Source organism: Ascidiella aspersa, chromosome 3, assembly GCF_963924565.1.
Source record: "Ascidiella aspersa chromosome 3, kaAscAspe10.2, whole genome shotgun sequence".
In the NCBI taxonomy this organism is placed as follows: Eukaryota; Metazoa; Chordata; class Ascidiacea; order Phlebobranchia; family Ascidiidae; genus Ascidiella; species Ascidiella aspersa.
Window position 1 is genome coordinate 30,714,229 of NC_139449.1, and position 23,711 is coordinate 30,737,939.

At 34.0% G+C, this 23,711-nt stretch overlaps 1 protein-coding gene across 1 annotated transcript; it reads left to right on the forward strand.

The window, feature by feature from the left end:
- The first annotated feature begins 3,179 nt into the window (after positions 1-3,179).
- Positions 3,180-23,711, forward strand: LOC146161555 (E3 ubiquitin-protein ligase rnf213-alpha-like). The gene is made up of 28 exons (XM_083385189.1): positions 3,180-3,560; positions 3,677-3,839; positions 4,205-4,422; positions 5,437-5,626; positions 5,704-5,893; positions 5,975-6,124; positions 8,525-8,763; positions 8,906-9,115; positions 9,176-9,348; positions 9,538-9,838; positions 10,076-10,239; positions 10,305-10,440; positions 10,556-10,725; positions 10,897-11,025; positions 11,444-18,600; positions 19,095-19,251; positions 19,315-19,484; positions 19,883-20,043; positions 20,125-20,224; positions 20,435-20,555; positions 20,902-21,107; positions 21,524-21,692; positions 21,905-21,949; positions 22,110-22,187; positions 22,305-22,421; positions 22,765-22,957; positions 23,088-23,214; positions 23,417-23,711. Exons 1-28 carry the CDS (start codon positions 3,180-3,182, stop codon positions 23,544-23,546), a joined length of 11,745 nt encoding a protein of 3,914 aa, XP_083241315.1. The 3' UTR covers positions 23,547-23,711.

Sequence of the window (23,711 nt, forward strand, 5' to 3'; positions counted from 1 at the left end):
GACTTAAACCAGGGGTGGACAACCTACAGCCAAATCCGAAATGGGTAATTTCTCCTATTTTGTTTGGCTAATTCAACTAAGTAAATCTAAAAAAATTGTACCCTAAAGGCATAATGTCTACCCTGAATTAAATGTATCAACAATGGAAGTTTTGCCAACCCATTGTATCTGAATGCATAATTGTCAGTTAAAATTTGTTACGGCCTGTAGACACGTTTCTGTGGTTGGTTTTGGCTCGTGACCAGGAAAAGGTTTCCCACCCCTGACTTAAATAGTTTGTTCACTATGTGTTATGTTTTTCTTATTTGTTAATCACAATACTGCTCAGGATTAGACAAGTATACCAATTTATATGCAAATGACTTGACTTGCTATTTTTCTCAAATTACTTAACTTAGAATTAAGTATTTTTTGCATATTACTTGACATGGACAAATCATTTCAAAATGACTTGTTTACAACACTGTTTAGTGTATAGAACACTTGTCAACACACTTTTGGTGCCAAGAAAGGTTTAACGGTTTTGGGGTGTTTTGATGCCACTGAATCAAAAAATGACCTTGTTTTTCAGAATTGGCTCTGATTTTTTATATTCCATAGTTTTGTAGAAGTGGGTTAATTATAAGTTGTCATTAATTGTCTTTTGCCTCGGTTAATTAACCTTGCGTCTAACAATGGGAATGTCTGATTCTGATTACAAGATAACACAGTTTTTGTTGGCTGGTGTTAAGCAAGCCAGCATGAAAGCCAGCAAGCCACAACTGTTCTGTTTATTGATAGGCGACCAACTGACAAAAAATGTTTACAGTATGAGAGTTAAATCGGTGGGCTTGTGGAAGTGACTAATATCTCACGGCTCATACCGGAAGTTTTTGGTAAGCCGTGTTAAAGTTTTATAAATTTTCCGTGCCGTCACATCAAAGGGGCATAACAGTGCCAAAAAACGTGAAACCGCAACACATTTGAAAATACGCAATAAGATAAATTTCAAATTAATTGCTTATGATGTTACAGTTTTAATCCAAATTTTTTTTTATTCTCCTTATTCTATAACTTTGATGAGACTTATCTGTCTTCACGGCCATACCTTATTCTTATATTTTCAATGTGACTCTATGAAATATGTTTTTTATCGCAGAGAAACAGGCAAAATTAGCAGGAAACTCTTTACTTAGATTACCAAGGTTGGCAGAAAAAAACATCTAAAAGGCTAAAGCGATAGAAAACCTTGATAGTCATGGTAACATGTAAAGCTTTTATGTTTTCAAGAAATTTTCGGTGAATCAAATAAACGATTTCCAAGCAACAGACTTCTTGATTGTCATAGACTGCACAAAAACATTAATTTTTAATGAGTCTGCGGATCTGAGAGCCATCAAAAATACCTCATTTTAGCTTCTAAAGAACCAATCCCCATTTGTAGACAGGGTTTTTACAAACTTCAAACCAAGCTAATGTGCAATGGTGGAATGTTAATTTTTTTAGGTATTGGCTTCGCCAACTCTTATGTAATCTCTAGAAGGCCACCCTTGTATTATGGATATGTAACAATACATACTTTAAACTTCTGTTTATGAACGAGCGACACTCTTGTGCTCTAACTTGTGGCAGTCCCACTTTAGGCAGAAGTCCTTCAGTGTCTTTTCAATAAACAAATTTATCTTGTTGGCAAAAATATGAAAGTAATTATTTTACTCTCAAATGGAATAATGTTATCCAAACTCAGGTTCAAGACAGTTTTGTCTTTGAGTGAGGATGCCAAAATTTCTGCTGCTTCTTTGAGTAGTTGAAATCCCTAATGAGATCACTCAGCACCTCCTGTTTAAACGTCTCTGGAATAGCTGAACTACACTTTAATACACTTGACACTGTTACTTCCAAATCTTTCTACCTCTTCATAAAACTCCCAATATGACTAAATAACTTCTGTATTAAACTTTGCAGAAATCTAGTCTACCATCACATACCTATCAAAATAAGATATTGACATGGTATGATAGCTGAAGATAGTACTGCAGTATATATATGTTTTGAGCAATACAAAAAAACTCTGGTTAATCATAATGATAAACCTACTATTACACTGGCTTCACCTGGTTTACTGTCTAAGTGTGCATAGTTTACTGAAAGCTAAGAAAATAAATTTCTCACAAAGATAAACTTATACAGTACAAAAATATATACAGACTGCCATGAAAGACATGTGTTTTAATAAAATACTGAATAAATGGGATGCTACAATTACAATTGAATATATTGTGGTATATGGTTGCGAATTAGAAATGAAGAAACATTTACAATACGCATGTTGCTGGTAGTTGTGTTTAATTTTTTTAGCAGATTTTAAATTTAGCAAATTTTGTCTTGTCAAAATTTGAAAACACTGATATATCAAAAACTAGAGCCAATTTAAAGATACAGATGTTTTTTCAGTGCCCGAACATTGCCCAGAAACTGTCAAAATATCTTTGGCACTAAAATAAAACATTTTTTGGCCAGTGTTATAAATGGCAAGGTTGTAACATCCTAACATTGTGATATAGATTAATGGAAACATAAATATTTTTTCTGAATGGAAACTGATGTGCACACGAGCTGTCGATCAAATGCAAAATAATGAAGCCAACAAAAACCAAAGAAAACTATTGTCTATAGATGAAGTAATTACCCTCATTTGGGGGCCAATGAAAGAAAAATTTTGTGCATTAAAGAATTCAATTACGAAAGGTAAACCCCAGTTTCATGTATTTAATGATTTTGCACTTCTGGAGCCATGCTTACCAATGTGTATAATACACATTTTAATAATACTTGATTTTGAAAAGTAATTCCAAAATAATTTGGCCTATAAGGATTTCTATGCAAACAAGGCAAATAGGTATAAACTAGCTTAAAGTAAAATTTATAGCTATAAGCAATGCAGGGGCAAAGCAAGGTAAAACTTGAATCTCAACAAAGGCTATGTTTCAAGCCTTAGGTTGGATTGTATAAAATCCTTAAAATGTTGAATAATTTCTGGGGGCCTTTCATATACTGGGGTGTTCAAAACTACTAAAGCTGCTAATACTACTAATTGAAATAAAAAAATTTACCAATGTTTATGTTGTTTTTGTAAACACATTTAAAAATATATTTTATTTCTTATTTTAGGTACCATTTTGCTGGATGATGTGGAAAAAATGCTTTTGACTTGCAACCAAACGGGTGCTGCAGCTCAATTTGTTAAAGCATTGTTCATGTTTCCTGATTACAATTATGAGGCAAATAGCTGCGACATCAAACCAGATCTATCAGATGCTAGAGATGGAGACTCAGACTTAGAGGGAGAAGATGTATTATCAAATGGCACTGAGTTGGTTGAGGCAACTAAGGAGTATGCAACCAATGATATTGATCCAGTTATTACTGACTTTAAAATGCATGACATAATGCAGCTTAGAATAGAGCAAATTTCCAACTACTTATTGCTCAAAGATAAGAAAAGGAATATTTCAGCTTTTGTGAAACTTAAAGACTGCCTACAGTTGAAGGGTGATTTTCAATACTTTGACGTAGTCATGGTGCGTATAAAAGTGTATTGCATTTTAAAAATTTCATTAGCATTAAATTTAAGTCATATTAGTGACACCTTCTTAATCATTGAATGACTAAATATTGTAATATTTTTTGATTTAAGAATGAAACAAATCTGGAGTCAGGAAAAAAACTGATGTCTATCACAAACTCAATAATAACTGCTGGAAAAATGTTTGAAGATATAAAACCTGAGCATTCTGAGTTTATTGAAAAATTCATTGAACATGCTGAGTTGGTAGCATGGGTGAAGGATAACATGAAAGGTAAAAATAAACCTTTAAATTTCATCTGACCTTTTTAATTATATTTGAGCAATTCAAAACAGTAAACATGTACAAACAACTTTAGCTATTTTAAATCTAGGAAACAAAAAATGTAATTAATTATGACATTTTATAGAAACAGTGAATTGGATCTGTCCATGGTCTTCTGCTAATCTTGCTGCGCCTCTCTTTTATTTAAATTTAAAGTTTTTTTTTAATAATATTGTTTTTAAAAGAATGTATTTAATGATACTTTTTGTATTAACGGTTAATAAGTTTTTAAAAAGTAAATATTTGGAAAAAACATTATGCAGGTTTAGCATATTACTTGGGAGCAAATAAAACGACATAAGAAATTGTTTCAGATCGGAGTGAGGTCAAAGTGTTGAGTGATCTTGCTATGATTTCGGCCGGTGAATCTGTTCAAGATGTTGATAAAGTTTCATGCTTTCTTAGTGCTGTCATGGGTTTTTCCCCATTTCTCTTTGATCTGAACAATGATTCTGGACTGGAAGATGTGATTTCAGCTCTTATTAACATCTGGGAGCACAAGCAAAGAGATGCTAAATTTGTTCAAAACTGGGTAAGTTGATTATAATAGTTGTAAAAATAGAATTAATTGCAAAGGCCAAAATACTCACTCACATTTTTTAGAAAATAAAAGTACATAATAAGTAGGGCGATTAGTTTTTGATCTAAAAAATGAGAAATTTTGACCTGAAAATTTAAAATTTTGACCTAAAAATATATTTTTTTGACAAATTTTGACCTAAAAATATATTTTTTTGACAAAATTTGACCTATTAGAAGTACATTAAATTAAACATCATATTTTTGTTTGACGTACTGTACTAGTGTCTTGGCGTCGCCAACCACACGTTTTGAATGTTTTACTGACTAACAGTTGATATTTTTGTCATCTGAAAAAGACAAACAAATAAGACTCGGTTTATTTTAGGAAAATGTTGTGTAAACAGTTAAAACACTATAGTTAATTTTGTAAACGATTTATGGGCATTTGTACAGATTTTGACTTGAAATAATTTGACAAATTTTGACCTACTGTGTAAATTTAAAAAAAAAATGACTTTTTTGACAAGTCAAAAAATAATTGCCCTAATAATAATTAAGTGGTAATAGTTTAAATAATATTAATAAGTTATTCCCAGCCAAAGGAAAATTATATAAACACACCAATAAACTTGCCCAATTTTAAATGATGTATCAGCTTTAAGGAAGCACACCAGTTTAGCTTGCTTCTTTTTATCGCAAACTAAATTTGTTTTTTTTTTCTTTCTGCATTACAAAATGGCTGCGTTACTGGTATGTATATTGTTCTAACATCCAAAACCATTATCTGATTTGCAGCTACCAGGGCCAAGACCGTTTTATAAAACTTAACTTGTGACATATCGCATAAGTAATATTTTTGTGTTACTATATTTCTATTGTGCTTAAACAAAGAGTAATCAGCATTAAAAATTGCTTAATATACTAAAGATTTTTGTTAACTAAAATTCCTTAAAAATGAACATTTTTTGGTAATGCAAAATTATTTGCCAAAAAATATATTTCAAGTAAGTGTGGACCTTTATAGGAGGCTACTGCTGGCTGTTTTGAATGGCTTAAAGGAATCAAGGAATCCCACGGCTCAGTGGAAAAATCTTCTCTTCTTAAAGTGCAGAGTATCAACCACAGCAGTGCCTATTTTATAGGTCACAGTTGTAAAATACCAAGCTTGTGGTACTCTGTTAAGTTGGTTATATCTGATACTGCTAATACTGATGGTAATTTTATGAATTTAATTGGTTTTTTACAAAGTTAGGGTTAGAGTGATATTAAGTGAACTAAATTGATTGTCTAGAACAAAGTTCGATGACCTTGAGAGACCTTCAGGAGTTGCAGTCTCGGCTGATGTTGATTGAAGACAAAAAGTTGAAAGATGTCCAAGACTTCATTGAAAATTTATCAATTGTAGAGAATTTGGCTAAAGCCTATGTTAATCTAAAACAGTCTGGCTGTCTATTATTTAATAACTGGACAATGGAAATCAAGTAAGTGGTTGTGTCTATTGTTTAAAAGGTTGTTAATGTTTACTATTTAAGTATATTTACGTTTGAATTATTTTATTGAAGGACATTAAAAGATGTTACCAACTCTGAAAACCCGATGGAAATGTCAATGACAATTCGTTTTGATGGCAACAGCTCCCCAATATTTTGTAGAGAAAATGTGAGGGCTGAATTGAAAAACATAACAGGCGTAATGGAACATGTGTTAGAGAAGTAAGTTTATTTTATAAAATAAATAACTTGGCAACATTTTTGATATATACTGATATTTTAAAAATGTATTTCAAAGAGTTTAACCAACTGCAAAAACGTTTGAATAAGTATAAGTTTACTAAAATTGTTAAAAAGTATGAAAAAAAAATTTAAAGTATATAATTAGAGAATAAAATTAATGTATTATATTTGTTGGAGCGTGCAGTCTCAGTACCTTTAAAGCCAGGCCTGCACTATACACAGCATGTGACCTGTGAAACCTTTCAATGAGGCCTGCATGCCACCCCGACGTAATAACATTTTGTAGATAATTACTTTATTTTAGATAATTGCAAACTTGGTTGTGTATTTTTGATCACACATAATTGCTGTAACGATGCAGTACACCGAAGGCTATCGTTGCTGTCATGATTAGTGAAATAACGATGCATATAGTTTAGTCGTTTAGATAATTATAGCTGAAGTGACTGTACATAGTTTACTAGTAGACTATTTCATATTTAAGCATACTTGCTTGCAAGTCACATGTCAAATTTAGTAGATTAATAAAGAGTGGATTACCATACGGTTAACCTTTGTTATGCCAGATTACTCGTGTTTTGGTGGCCACAAGACACAGGGCTGCGGAGTCGGTTAAAAATAACCGAGTCCGACTCCGGTCAAATGTGTGATTTTGTTGAGTCCCGAGTCAGGCCCTGGCCCTGACGTTACCGCCTCTATTTCGCCAATTTACATAACAAAAATAATGTGGATATTCAATAATCCACTAAGGCAGTGGTTCTTAAACTGGGGTCCGCGGTCCGTTTGGGGTCCGCGAGACAGTTTTCTGAGACCGCGATGCACCTAACAAAAAATCAACATGACGCCCCTAAAGAAGAAAACTCATTTGTGCAAACAAAAATTCAGCCAACTTACTTTTCCAAAGCAAGCTGATTCGTAATTAATTCACCATATTGTACGCTTTGAGTTGAATTGTCCATTGTGATGTCATAGTATTACATTGTGCTAATGAAAATTACGTTTTTAAAGATTGCTGTGCTGTCACTGTGAGCTGTACGCTGTACGGTCACGGTTTTAAAACTGTTCGTGATTGCTTCACTCAAATAAAATGATTCGTTAGAGGTAAACATAGCCAAGCTGCATAGCAAAGAAGCAGGTGCACCCGTCCCATTAATACAATTAAAAACAAATGTTATTTTGTGTATATTTTTAAGGTCCTGTGAGCAATTTAAAAAGTTGCTGAGGGACCGTTGCGTTATTTTTCTAAAAAAGTTTGAGAACCACTGCACTAAGGGATGTTGTATAATTCATTCCTTCACAATGCATGGATGGAAAATATTCACCATATGCTATTCCACCTTTACAATTTCTAGTTGGCGGCCATATCAGTTTTAAAATGTGGTACTGCGCATGTGCATGCCGGACTCTGGATACGTGTAGTTTTTTTGTGGTGTTACTGGAGTCCCAAGTCAGGCTTCTGCAAAACAAACAGAATCCTCGAGTCGCGAGTCCAACTCCGCAGCCCTGACAAGACAGAGTGTATTTTAAAATACATGGTCACAAAGGATTGGTAGTATGCAGTTTTACCTAATTGTGCTCTTAAAAACAACTGTAACAGTTAAATATTTTTTTGGTTTGGTTATTTGAAACAGTAAGCAATGTTATCTCACAGTGGCTAAACCGGGTTAATATGGGGAACATAATGAGTAAAAAAATTAGCAGTTGTTTTTATTTTTGGTAACTCAGCAACATTCTATTTGACTATAAAACCTTATAAGCATGTTACAATGGTTATATCCAGTTTAGTATGTGGCCAGCAAAATATGTTAGTATGTTCGCGTTTGCAGCCCTTGTACTATTTTGAGTTGTGCAAGTCTGCTCTAAGCTGTAATCTGAACAACAGTAATTTGTACCTGTCCAAGCTGGACTGCAAAATTGTAATTTAAAAAACACTTCCTTAAACCATGGCTGTGGAGTTGGTTAAAAATAACCCGAGTCCGACTCTGGCCAATAAAATAAACCCGAGTCTGACTCCGGTCAAATGTGCGATTTCGTCAAGTCCAGAGTACAGCCCTGACTCTACAGCTTGTATTCAGCCAATCTAGTAACTATAATAACGTGGTTATTTAGCAATCCACTTATAGGGGTTTCGTATAATTCATTCACTCACAATACATGGTTGGAAAATAGTCCACCATATGCTATTTCACCTTTACAATTTCCAGTTGGCATCCCTATCAGTTTTAAAATTTGTTACTGCACATGCAAATGTTGGAATCGGATCTCGGGTAGTTTTACATGGTCTTACTCGAGTCCGAGACTGGCCCCGCATCCCTGCCTTAAACACTATGTAAATGAACTTTAATAAATTAGTAATTTGATATTTTTTGTCTCAATTAGATGGCAAAAAAATTTGTCAGAAATGCGCTCAACTTTCTACTATATGAACCACTATAATATCCATCAACTGACTTATTTGTGTCATGAACTGGCCAATGCCGTGACTAGTAAGGATTTGCCAGACCAAGTGTATGCTCTGCTCTCAGTCATAAAGAATGACATTTGTTTTGCTGAAGTTGCTGAGTGTCTTGGAACCTCATCTGAAGAACAGACAGAGGCAGATGAGGAAATAGAAACTGGTTATTATTTTATTTGCTTAAAGTTTTTTAAAAGTAGTATAAAACAACACATATTTAATTTCTTATATGGTTTACTTGTGTAACACGATTTATTTTAATTTTTTTATTTTAAATGTGGTCATGCTTTGCTATTTTGTTGAAGACCCAATTGCCACGAATACATCTGAGGAAGATACTAAAAGGCAGTTTGTAAGGAATCTCATGGACGACGATATATCTGAAACTACTGCTAAAGCTGGGGTCCAAGCAGCTGAAAATCTTGAATATGACGACATATACATGTGGTGCCTTGAAAATGAATTTAATGATGATTTGGTGGAGCCCTTGGCTGTTGACTTTGACAAAGAAATGGGTAAGTAACGTTAGATTGAAGTAATAAAAAAATTATGGTGAAATATTTTTGTTTTTCTAGGGTTGAGTTCTGAGGTTGTTTACATTCCCACTATGGAGTCTATTGTCAAGGATAAATCAACTCTTACTCTGCAAGAGGTTATTCGAAAAATTTCAGATGAGGAAACAACAGATGAATTCAGAGCTAGTGTTATGATAAAAACAGTTTGCCAAAGATACCTTGAAGAAAGTTCGGTTAGCATTTTGTACATTTGAATCAATTTTTATCTTATATATATTTATATTTGTCAATTTTGATGATATGTTTTGTCACAGTCTACAAGCAATCAGTATGATATTTATGGGTTTCAATTATAATTTATTTTTAAACACATAGATATTAAAATTTTTTTTAAAACCAGTCATTATTAACTCCCGTTTTAGAAAACATCCCTTTCTGATTGTATCAGCCTTGAGTGCTTGGGGGTCTTTTTGAACAAAATCAGTCTGTTGCGGGATGAAAAGTCAGCACCAAAAAGGAATTTGCCAGAATATATGATGAACAATGTAAACTTGGTCATTTGCCCAAAAGAGGAAACTCTAACAACTCTGGTTTCTCTTTATATGGAGTCACACAATCAACCCCTTCCCACAGCATCAGAAGTTTTGATTTGTACAAATAACACTACTAAAGATGAAGTGGAACTATTGCTCCGTAGAGCTGTATCTGATGGAAGCAACATGGGTAACTACACAATACACATTTTCATCGTGTTTGTAAAGTTGTATTCCTAATAGTAATTAAGCAACATGTTATACTCTTGATTTATTAAAAAAATCTGAGTTTTAAAAACAACATGAAATACAGTTATTTTTTTAACATAGTTTAGTTTTATAGGAGTATTTTTGTACTAACGTCTAATACGTTTTAACTCAGTTTATCTTTTATATTATTTTCTATTTTGCTAATTTCTTTTTTAAGGTAAAAGAGTTTACTGTTTGGCGAAATCCGAGGTACTCTCATTTGAAATTTCAAATGCACTTGAGGTTACTTTAAGTCAGCTACAAAGAGATATTAAAACAAATTTCAAATTAGTGATTTTTTGCTCATCAAACCAACATTATGTTGCTTCTCTCTTTAATGAGGTGTGTATAACTGTACAACAATATTTTCTTTATCCTTTTTTAATGTCACCATTCCTATTTGTCAGTATAAAGTTGACTACTCTAATCGCTTTTCGGACGAACATATTAAAAGTTACCTTGATGAAAAGTTGAATACTGATGTGAAATCAAGTTCTGGCCAAACATTTATCAAACTTGTTTTGTCTCAGAGAGCAGGAATGGGTTAGTTTATATAGGCTTGTCTCTCAATGTATTTGAATAGTTACTAAACTTTGTAACTTTGGGTTTGCTTCGGAATTTAAAAAGTTTAATTTAATTTCATTCTCTTAAATGTTAGGCAAGTCGCTGTATATTCTAAAGCTTAAAGAAAAACTACAAAAACAATGCAACACAACTGTTCGATTCTTGGAGAAAGATTGTAATCTGGATGAAGTAATGGTGGCCCTGCGAAACAATTGCTGTAAGCAAGCAGATCCACATTTTATTCACCTGGATGTGACACCAGCTGTAAGAAGATTTTTGTTGCTTCACACAGATTTTTCATAGAAAAAAATATTGAAACATTTATTTTTCAAAATAGCGGTTTACATTAAAGGATTTTGTGATTTGAGTCGCTCTATAAGTTTCCGCATACCTTAAAAGACAACTGCAATATATTAAACTAATAAAACATAACAGGTTGAAAAAACAGTGAACCACTTTCTTTTCAATCTTGTGATTTTGGGATCATTCACAAACAGCACTGGAAAAATTTGGAGAAGAAACCAGACACATGTATATTGTGTTGAGTATGCTGCTGTTGCTAAGGTTAGAAAAACATGCTTTACAGTTGACGTATTTTAAAACAAGAGGAATTATAAATGTAACGTTGATTTAGGTTTTCACAGTCAATGGTTTTCTGCATTGTAGATACAATGCCTGTTAAAGAAAAATGTATATTTATCAAACATTATAAATGCTATTAATTTAAAAAAATGCAATAATTTATCATCTAAAGAAAGGGAAATGATCATAGGATTGATAGACCATCATATAAAGAATCCTTTTACAAGATTATAATTTAAATATTTAATTAATCATGTTTTATTTGCAAATAATATTTATTTATTTTTCTAAAACTATGCTAACCCTTAAGATACATAAAAAGTATTAGTTAAATTTTGTGGTTTTAAATAAAAAAATATTTTGCACTTCTATTAAACTTGGGTTTTGATGGCTTTAACAGCGGACGCCCCTTGACAACCTTCTTATGCTTTTACCAACTACAACTTGTCTCTCACCGAAAGAGATCCTGAACCAAGCTCAAACAGATGCCAAGTTTATAAAGATGGATGATCAAGAGTTTAGAAGTGATACTTTCCAGAGGCCATATCAGTACCTTCTTCGATACAGCAAAAATGAGAATCTAGACAAGTTCAAGTATATTAGTCCTCAAGGAACGCCCCAGGAATGCCTGGAGACATTTCTGAGGTTCTGTAGTGTGTCTGATCCCACATGGCTGGAGGTGAAGCACTTTGCCAGCTTTTTGAATTGCCAATTAACGGACTGCGAAGAATCATTTTTCTGCAATGAAGCTTTGGTTGGAACTGATTCAGGATTATCAGGGTTCAAGAACTTTGTTGTTCGTTTTATGATCAGAATGTCTCAAGATTTTGCTACTCCATCACTTAAGGAATCTGAACCAATGTCATCCATGTCAAATATAGACATTTTTGAACTGCATCAGTTGCGCAGAAGTTGGGAAGAGAACGTCCATCCTTATCTCTTCTTTAATGAAGACAGAATGTCAATGTCCTTTATCAACTTTCAAATAAATTCCAATGGAGATTTGCTTGCATCGCGGAATAGGACAACGTTGGAAAGAGCAGTTATGCAACCTAGTTTATATCGTGGTTTAAGAGTCCAGCAAGTAAATTTGAACCAAAACTTTGATGACTTGTCATCGTCACAAAAATTGGAAACTTTGTTTAACGTTTTCGGAATAACAGGTCCATTAATAAATCCAGACCCTTCCTATGAGTTGACCACAGATAATGTACTTAAAATACTTGCCATTCACATGCGCTTCAGATGCAAAATTCCCGTTATAATCATGGGAGAAACTGGTTGTGGCAAAACAAGAATGGTTGAATTCATGAGCAAGTTAAAAGCAGTTGGCAAACCAAATGTTAATAATATGCTGGTTGTTAAGGTTCATGGAGGTATTACAGTTTCACACATACAAGACAGAGTACGGGAAGCAGTCGAACTGGCTAAACTAAATAAAGATAAGCATGGAATTGAAACGCTTCTTTTTCTTGATGAGGCTAACACAACGGAAGCCATCTTTGCCATTAAGGAATTTGTTTGTGATGGCAGCATCTGTGGTGAATCGATTGAAAACAGTGGATTAAACATTGTGGCAGCATGTAATCCATATCGCCGGCACACAAAAGCGGCTATTGAAAAAATGGAAAATGCTGGACTGGGATTTAAAGTGAAAACTGATGAGACCTCTGACAAGCTTGGAGAAATACCGATGCGATGTCTTGTGTATCGGGTCATAGCCCTTCCACCAAGTATGCACTCTCTTGTCTGGGACTTTGGACAACTCAATGATCTGGCTGAAAGAGTCTACATCCAGCAGATGGTAAATCACCTTTCGGAAAGCAGTAACAACCACTGCAACCTAGACAGAAAAATGATGATCCAGCTACTCTGCGAGTCCCAGTCTTACATGCGAAAAAACAGAGAGGAATGTTTATTTGTGAGCTTGCGTGATGTGGAGAGGTGCTTGTTGAGCTTCCAATGGTTTTACAAAAATTGGAACTGGATTGAAAACGAAATGGATAAGGAAATTAAACAAGATGGAACATCTCCCAGTGTAAGAAGGATATCTAAAACTTGTCGCTGCTTGATTCAAGCTATTGGCATGTGTTATTATGTCACACTTTCTGAGAGGGAGGATTATCTGACAAACATTGCTGAGTGTTTAACATCTTCCAACTTATTAATTTCTACAGTTGATTTAAAGAATGAAATTGAAACATGTCAAGCCGTTTTTCTTAATGCCATTTCTCTTGGAGAAGATATAGCTGCAAATGAAGCATTGAGGGAAAATGTTTTCATGATTGTGATGTGTTGTGAAATGAGAATCCCACTTTTTCTTATCGGAAAGCCAGGAAGTTCAAAGTCATTAGCTAAAACTATTGTCACTGATGCGATGCAAGGACTCAGCTCACAACAGCATATTTATCAGAAACTCAAGCAAATTCACGTTCTGTCATTTCAGTGCAGCCCGGTAACTGATGCAATTGGAATTGAAAGTGTTTTTAAGCAGTGTTCTAAACTTCAAGCACAACAAGACCATGAAAAATTTGTCGCTGTTGTTGTTCTTGACGAAATTGGCCTGGCTGAAGATTCACCAAAAATGCCCCTTAAAGTTCTGCACCCTCTTTTAGAGAGTGGAATGACTGATGGAGAACTAAAAACAAACTCTGGATTGAACTCAAGCGATTTTGGAACAACAAATCGTGTTGGGTTTGTTGGAATTTCAAATTGGGCTTTGGATCCTGCAAAAATGAACAGAGGAATTTTTGTTTATCGTGGTTCACCTAATGAAGCCGATCTAAAACTCACAGCAAAGGGAATCTTTACTGACGAAACGACCGAATTTAAAGAGGTTACTAAGATAGTTGACGCAGCAACGACTTCATATGTGGATATCTATGGAAGACATAGGGAGGAGTTCTTTGGTCTCAGAGATTATTATGGTCTTTTGAAAATGATCTATTCGTTTGCGTGTAAACAAGATGATACTCTTTCATATTATGATGTTTACTATTCTGTTCTGCGCAATTTTAGTGGTTCAAAACATGATTGCCTACAAACGTTTCAAAAACATTTTGCCTTTATCTGGCCAGCTGAAACGTTGCCATTAATATCCCTTAAAGTTATGATACAAGACAACCTTAAACTTGACAGTAGCTGCGAAAGTCGATATCTCCTTTTGATGACAAATCATTTTGCCGTTGTCAGCGTTTTAGGCAATATAACCAACAATGCAGAGGTTGAGATTATCTTTGGTTCGAGCTTCCCCCAGGACGATAATTACACAGAGAAATGCAGAAACATCAATCGCATAAAAATGTGTATGGAAGCAGGATCCACCGTTGTGCTTCTCAACTTGAAAGACCTTTACGAATCTTTATATGATGCTCTAAATCAACACTATGTTACATTTGCAGGGCAACGGTATGTTGATTTAGGTCTTGGCGGACATCGTGTAAAATGCAGAGTACACAAAAACTTCAGACTTATTGTGATGGAAGACATGAGTGTAGTCTACAATGAGTATCCAATTCCACTGATCAACAGACTGGAAAAGCACATATTTACCACCAAAAGTCTGTTAGATTCTGACCAACAAACTGTCTCAGATAGAGTAAATACGTGGATAAAAAACTTCTCGTCTATTTCTTTTCCAGTTTATGGCGGTTCTAATATTGATTTTTCTTGTCATGATGCTTTCGTCGGCTACATGGAAGATACTGCTGGCTCTGCTGTTCTTGCCGTCCCTAATGACGTTGAAAAAGTTGAGCGGGCAAAACTATTACTGCTAAACACTGCAACTTGTGACAGCCTGCTGAGGCTTGAAAATTCAAAGATATCAAAGGAATCTCAAAAGTGGCAGGATAAATATTTTAAGGAGCAGTGTCATGACAATCTGTATATGCTACTGAAATCTCTCCTGGAAAAAGATACAACCACTTTGCTGTTATTGGATGTTACTTCCTTTTCGCAGATGCTTACAGACACTGACCGGCAGATATTGGAACAATCTCTTTCACTCAATAAAAACTCTGTGTTTCTTATCACTTTACAACAGTTCAAGACTGCTGAAGACTTTATGAAAAAAATTGAACTATTTTTATCAGATGCTTCACAATCTTCAGAGGATCAGCACACCTACATTCTTCTTGTGCAATGTCCACAGGCACATACATCCAGTAATCTTATTGCTTGTGCAAAATACAGCATTAGAAATTTGCTGCATACAAAGAACGAAATCCTGCAACACTCCAAGGTCCTTATTGCTTTTATTTACTCGGTTGAACGCCACTCAGATAGCAACCAAGTAAAAACCTACATCAGCAATGATTCTGTTACTGTTTATGTGGATGAGCTTCGAATTATTAATTGCAACCTGGCTGCAGTGAGTGAACTTAGACATGTCAGCTTGGGAAAACTTTTTAGACGTGGATATGAAGCTATGTTGGAAATGGACCTGCACAGTGAAAGCAACAGTGTATATCTAACAGATTTTCTTATTAATCTACACCAATTACTCTGCAACTCTCTGTCTTTGGCAGTTAGCAAGCTTCAAAACAATGATGACAACAACAAACGATTTAACAATTTATTCTCTGTGTTTTCCAGCAAATCAAACTCAAACCTGTTTTTTAATGAGTTTGTTCGTCGCTGTGCCCTTCAAGTTGTTAATGTTGTGGAAACTAAAGACATGCTTTCATGGCCTGGCTCTTCATGGGTGGACCGTCAGTCACGTTCACAGGATGCGCTGATTGAAGGTGGTAGCCTAACTAAAACACTTTGGCTGTATTTAAAGAAAATTACCTCAACAGCTCTTGCCTACATCTTCAGTGAAGTTGATTCAGACCAGAACCTTGACATTCTTTTAAATGAAAAAACGGATCGGTTAAGCATACACTTGAAAAATTCATGGTTAGAACTGTTTTTAGATAAGGCAATCTGTAACTTCTCTTGGCTGCAAAAGTTAGATGCTATGCAGAATTTTCTTGTTAGGGGTACTAATGACTTCACAAATAAGTTTCCGTTTGGAAGATCACTTGTCCAATTTTTCCAAAGACAATGGGAAATTTCAAATCACTTTGAACCAAATGAACAGAAAAAACTGTTTCACAGTAAATTGAAAAACAATATATTAAACTTAACATTGGAAAAATCTTGTTCCAGTAGTCCACTCGAAGTTTTAAAGTGTTTTGCACACGATGTTGTATGTGTTCTGTACAAGCCTGGGTCTGATAAATCAGAGGAAATTCAGTTTATTGTAGAAGTTCTTATGGAAATAACTAAAAATCTTCAAAAAGAAAGTCATGATGATGTGGTAAATGCAAGTAGTAACATAGCAGTGATCTTCGTATTGTTCCAAACTCATTTGCGGGAATTCATCAACATTTCTGAGATTTTCTCTTTTCTGCCTGAACTTTTGTCGGAAAAAAATATAAAGGAATGGGTAAACATCCAAAAAAAGAGTCAAGGAATACAAGTTCATTTAAATATTTTGGAAACAGCACTGGAGTACATCAAATCAATATCGGATGATGTGAGTACGATTGATGACTTTAACAAGTGGACTAAATTATTAAATAAAATAAGGAATTCAGCTGAAGCAATTTTACTACATTCTTACAATGCAAAAATAGAGCAACTGTGGAAAGCTCTTGGCTTTGGTGCTTTGTTTCTGCAGCAAATAATGCCACAGGGTTTGACCGAGGAAATACACAAGGGCCACATTGAAATTCTTTTGCCTCTGTCCAAGCGCTTGTGGAAAGGTGCGCTAAAATCAGGTCTGGATAAAGAAAGGTTTCTTAACATTGTTATAACAACTCTGAGAGGATGCACCGATCAAATTCGGTTAAAATATCTTGTCGAATGGAAGGATATTAAGTGCATGGTATGCAAACAAAAGAAGGTTGAAAAACCATTTATATTGCCTTGTAAGCATTTTATGTGCTTCAAGTGCACCCCTATTGTTGCTTCAGACAGAAAGTGTCCACATTGTCGTGTTCCATTTTCAAAAGATTGTATCATTGAGCCAACAAAATTGACACCTGATCAACAAGAGAAAATTGACTCTCTCTCTGCAAGCTGCACAAGTTTTTTCTTAGAGTATCTTTCCACGCTGTGTTTTCCAGCTCCAGGCACTAATACCAACATTGCTCCTACAAAGAATATAACTGATGCCCTGCACAAGTTGGTAATATGTGACAGTGCAACCAAGGACTTATCCCCCTTGACAACATCGGTGTTTGATGAAACACCTACAATTCGCTCATTCATACTTCAGCTGCTTCTACGCTACGACACTAAATTGATCCAACTGGAACTAGAAAATCACTTCTCTAATTTTGAAGATGTGCTCAGTGACAAGCAGGATTTGATGTTTATCTATATTCGATGCATTGAGGATTCCTTACAAGCTAAAAAAGAAAAGCCTGACTCTGTTTTACTTATTTTGCAAGAGCAACTTGAATCTTTACCTAATTTATCCCAGGTCCAGCAGTTAGAGTTAACAGCAAACTTCAGATTTCTGCTGTTTGAAAGCCTTGGATTGTTGTTTTCAGTGTTAAATGGAGATAAACCTGATTCCATCAATGACCTAACTGCATTTATTAAAACAATTGATAATCCCGTGGTCAATAATTACCTGGTAAAACTACTCTGCAGAAGATATGGTCTTAGTATGTTTTCCAAATTAGTCAACCATCCTTTGTTGAATGTCCTTATTCCAGACTATTTGCAAGCTGATATTACTGAAATACTGTCAATGAAAGTGGTTGTTGGGAAAAATGTGGCCGTAACTAACAAATATCTTTTGGAGATGTCAGATCATAACAGTCTTCCCACCCCGTCTTTGCTGGAACTACTGAATGAGTCAGCAGACAGCACTGTCCAAGTGCTGCTATCTATCCTAACATGGACATTTTTAAACAAATCTAAAGATGTTAGCATTGAGGAGACATATTTGCAATGCATTGGAGATAATTTGAACCAAAACAACAGGAATGTTGGATTGTTTTATGACACCATTTTAAATTTAAAGTACCAATGTCACTCTACCCAGGCAAATATGCCAAATTTCTGTGTAGAACTCATTCTGACCACTTGTCTGACTATTTGCAGTTGTCAAAACACATTGCTGTCTGACTTTTACCACATGTTGCTTTATCCGAATAAAATTGTTCACAGCTACCTTCCCACCATGCCACAATCAAGCTATTTTGAAGTAAAATACACTATAAGCAAAATGGATGACGGGCATGGGAAACCACCAAAACCATATTTATGCCCAAACAACCACATGTACTTCATCGGGGACTGTACAAACCCAATTCAAAGTAACCTAAACTGCCCAGACTGCAAGCAACCTATTGGAGGTCTTTCCTACAACAGATTAAAAAAAGGTAACAAAGCTGGGGAGATCACAGAGGCCAGTCAAGCAGGCTACAATATCTTAAAAACGTCACAAAAAGAAACAACTGATGTTACACCAGAAAGAAGCTGTTCTCGCCTCACTGTTTCGATTTTACGTTTCTTTCTCCATTCGACGCTACTGTTGGCAAACAAAGAAAGTGTTTCAAGGTGAGCTGCCATTCAAACTTATTAAAAAGTGATTATGTGCTTCATGCATATATGCTCATGTAAATAATTTTATTGCTTATAAGTAAGGCGATTTTTTTTTACTTGTCAAAAGAGTCGCAATTTTTTCAAAATTTATGCGTTGAGGTTCAGTTAAAATTTTACCTCAAAAAAGGTTTTGAGTTGTATTCAATGACATTTTAACAGTATTGGTACGAGAGCTGGCAGATTTAACCACCCAGGACTAACTTATCGCATTAGGTTCAGCTCGAACTTCATTTTTTCATTATATAATTTTTATCTCTGATTTGGATAAATATATTGTCCTTTTTGCCTGTGATTTGCAATTATCCCGTTTCCTATTTTGATAACTAGGTCTTTGTTCATTTTTTTGCAATTATTTTTGCGTTATATTTCAACTGTTTATGCAACATTTTCTAAAATAAGTAGTTATGTTTATAAAGGCCTTATATATCTAAAAATTGCATCCTCTTTAGACTTTTGGGAATGGATTCTCAACATGTTGACTTATATCTATTTTCTTGTTTGATGGCAAATCTGAAACAAGTTTCAAAGTGCCTGGGAAAAAGCATAGAAGATGCTGCATTGCTCATTCACCAAGTGTTAAACCACTTTCGCCAACAAGATCGTCTGGTACAATTAGCTTTATCTTTAGTTGCTTTTTGTCATTTACTAAACAAGTTTTATTTTGTATAGTCTCCAAGATCTTACCAAAACATGGGTTTTACTTCCATGGACAGCAGAAAAAAATGGGAAATAGACTTTCAGCAATTATACCTTGCACCAGTGTTGGCAAATGCAGATCAAATGATTGACAAGGCCCGCAAATTAATCCTTTCGTCTAAAAAGCAAAATGATCTAGAAAGGTTTGACATCTAATTTTACTTATATCATTTTTTTGGCAGTATTAAATACAGGTAATTTTTTAACTTTATCTAACAAGCATTGTTTTGTGTTGAATTACTCCAGTGGTATTTAGTATTTGTTTACTGCTGAGCCTTAGAAAAAAAAATGGAAAAACGAGTCGTAAATACATTCAGTGCTAAAGCGCTGTTTTAATAACCTGTTGTTTTCATAAAATTTCTTCTGCTTTTCAAATATTAGACTGAGATTTAAATTAGGTCACTAAATCGTTAAAGCTACTTTTAGCATCACAAAACTTTAAAGGCATAAAAGATAAACACCAGATATTGTGCAAAGATGCTGTGGCAATAGGCAGGAAGCAAGAGGCAGTGATCCTTTTAACTGAATTTTAATATTTTAGGTTGGTGTTTGAAATATCTGCTGAAGGCAACTTTGAGGATGTTCTGAATACAGAATCAGACATCGTCCCATGGGACCACCCTTCCCTCTGGAACTATCATGTAAACATCACTGTAAATAATCTGAGACAGGCACTTGAGGGAAAAGTTTCAACAACAGCAGGTTGGAAATTTGAATATGTAAAATTGTTATCATAATAACAATTTGATCTAAGGACTGCAAAATATAATGTTAATGTTACAGATGAAGGTTACATCATAAAGCATGCTTTACAAAGCACAAATCTGCTTCTTATTCGTCATCTTACCTTAGTTTTGGAAATACAGAGTGAAGTAGTTCAGAAGTGAGCAACTATTTATTTATATATTTTTCTTGGGTATAAGTAAACAAAACAAATTGACTTTATATATTAAAACCAATTAAAAACAATCACCAAAGGCAAAGCATTTTAATATAAAAGTACGTACCAATTTATGTTTTACAATTTGTTAACCTCTACTTCAACACATTTTCTGTTTTGTATTTTTTAAATTTTGTTCACAATTACTTTTAGACTTAAAGGAAAGGCTGAGGAACAAGATGTTGAAAACATAACTATTGAAGACTTTCAAAAGCAAAATGATTGTATTGTAAGCAACGAAAAGTTCCTGGCCTACATAGATGTATGGAATGAGGTATGATTTTTACATAATTAATATTAAAACGATATAATGAAGTAACAAGATATAACAACATTAATAATAAATTTCAAAGCCAAAAAGGTCGAGTAGATCGACAGCATCTTGATTAAGACGTTTCGATACGAACTTGTATCATCTTCAGTTAGTGTGACTAAAAAGCAAATCAAAGCTTCACTTATAAAAGGCAGGACGCAATTGTTATCATCAGAGTTTTTACAGTTGGAGCCTTTAGGTATTGAATAGCAACATTACTTTTGTTAAACATTTGAGTAATCAAAAGTGTAAACTTCTTTTAGATAACTTTAGACAACAAACCATTCCTATAATATATATATATCAGATCAAGGACACGCTGAAACTTAGAAGTTCCGCCTTGTGTCGAAAAGAAATGTTTGAAAATGACATGAACATGCAAAGCTCAATTTTGATATGCCTTCCATGTGAAACTGGAGGGGGGCGTGCAGCACTGGAATTGACACTGTATCTTGTTGAGCAGCAAAACTCTTTCCTGCACATGTGCAAAGATGTGCTGAAACCACCTCCAGAGTAATTAAGTTATATTTTTATTTTTGACCTAAAGTTTGTAATAATATTTTTATACGACTAGGTGGTACTTTTTATCCTTTAGTAAAATTTTGTGTAGATTTATTACCAGCAAAGTGTATACTATATTAAACTAATTGCAAACAGTACGGAAAATATTTAATTAAGGTGCCTTTAAACACCCACAATGCACACACCAAGAGTATAAACGTTAGCGTATACACAAATTGTATAGTTACTGCATCAAAAGTTAGTCACAAAAATAACTATTTTAGTTATTATCACAAAAAATAGTGTTTTAGTAGTCTTATTTTTATAATCTAACTTAAAACAACAGTGTCAAAAATTAAAACACTTCCCTAAAGTGTTGTAAACATCATCTTGTGTTTTACAAGTTAAGTACAATTTTTTTAAAATAGATTTAAAGAGGTATCACTGCTACAAGTGTCCCCACATGACTTGATTTGTTTGGAATCTGAGAATGACTTGCTGCCTTACATTTTGGCAAATGCACAATACGAGACAAGTTCAGGTGCAACTGGCACCAAACACCATATTGTTTACAGACTTGCTGCTCTTGAGAAACAGGTAATGGCACATGTTTAAGAATGGATTTTTAGTCCCTGTATTTTTGACTGTTTTGTTATGTTACTTTCCAATATAAAATACATTTTAATTACAAGTGCTTTAAATGCATTTGCCTAATTCTGTCATTCAATATAATTAAAAAAAATTGCCCCATTAGCAAAAAAACGTTTCACTGTTGTTTTTTTTTTCATTAAAAACTTTTTATTTTATAGATTATGGAGAGATTCATCCTACCGAAAAAACTTTTGGATCCACTGGTAAACAGTGTCACTTAGAATATATAAATTTGTTTTTGCATTATTTATTATGAAAAAGTAAATATATTATCTTTTTATTCAAGTTCATTAATTTTAATATCATTACCATTTTTTATTTTAATATCACCAACATTATTTTTTCTATAAATTAAAACTGCAGAGTGTACCCTGCATGGAATATCTTTATGACCAAGGGTTGGAAACCGCCTACAATGCAGTAAAAGAAAATGTAAAACAGGTAGACATGCTTTTTACTTTTTATCTTATTTCTTTAAGGCAAAAGATATCAGTTTTTTATATGTAAAAGTAGGTGCTACCATTTAGGTGCATTTAAATTAGTTTACATTCTTTTTAGGAAAAATCCTCCCTGAAAATTGAACAAAAATTGGAGGAAATAAAAAGCAGGGCACACCTTTCAGAAATCTGCGAAGTCGTCAGAACACTTTTACTTATTATAAAACACTTGGCCAAGGTATGTATGTTTTACTACAGTTTGGTTAACATTCAACAAAATAATTAGTTTTTTTAAAGGCATTTTTTCATTTACAAACTTCTTGCCCGGAAAATATTTCGATTTGTTTCTTTTTTAATCAAAATTATCAATATTAGTATACGCCGCATATGTAAATATGTATATTTCTTAAGATGTTCAAACCCACCAAAATATATGGTTTGTAGTTTTACAATCGATATGTGTTTTGCATTTTTTTTTAACAGCAAACAACACCTTTAGTACCACACTTTAATATTCATAATGGTTGTTTAGCTTAAACCAATCGTATAACATCTTTACGGTAGCTATTTTTTTTACCAAGATGCCAAGTGACTCCAACAAGCATATCTGCATATTTGCTAAAGAAGATCTAATGCTTCCGAAGGATGAATATGAACTTATTCCTCCTGCCGGCAAACTTAGCCATGTTCTGAGTTTGTTTGAATGGTTTTCTTGTCAAAAAGCCCGTAAAAAAGCATTGGCCAAGCAAAATCTGTACAACAACATTGACTTGAGTAAGTACAATTTTACCGTGGCTTCTAATAAAAAAAGTGGTTTTCAATTTACAAATAGTTTCCATAGACTAATTGAGAACTTCATAACCAGATATTAAATCCTAAACTGTATTTTTTTATTGTTTGCAAGAAATTCATGAGGAAATGGAAAACACTGTTCCTGCAATAAACCTGCTCAAGCAGATTGATGTGGAAACTCTGCAAATAGAGTTAAATGCCTTTTTGTTATTGAAATCTGATTGTAAACCTGATGTAAGGTAAGTAGCTTATGTATTTTTTCAGTTTACCAGCTTTGTGTGAGCAGCAATGCTTCCTTCGTTAATATACAAAATAGTAAACCTTTAAAAATCACGTATAGTAAACACGAAAACACGTTTGGGCATATTTATACTACGCCGCAATGTTTAACATAATGACAAGCTATCTAAAACTTAACTTTGCAAATGTTTTAAATAACAGTCTCAAGGAGTATTTAGAAGCATTTGTTGATGAAAGAGACGGAAACTCCGATTGGACAGCGCAGATTCCAGACGAGATTCTTCTGAAACATTCCGTCCATTTATTCCAGCTTTCTGTAATTGGTGTATAGTTAAACCTGACGTGTTCCATTTGTCACGAACTTTGTTGTTTTGTAGAAATATCCTATTTTCCCTACTGTAGAAGAATGCTTTGTTCCATTTTATTGTGTTCGTAATGATTTGCATATTTTTGATTCTCTATGATTAGCTGATCCTTTTTTATTAACCAATCTTTT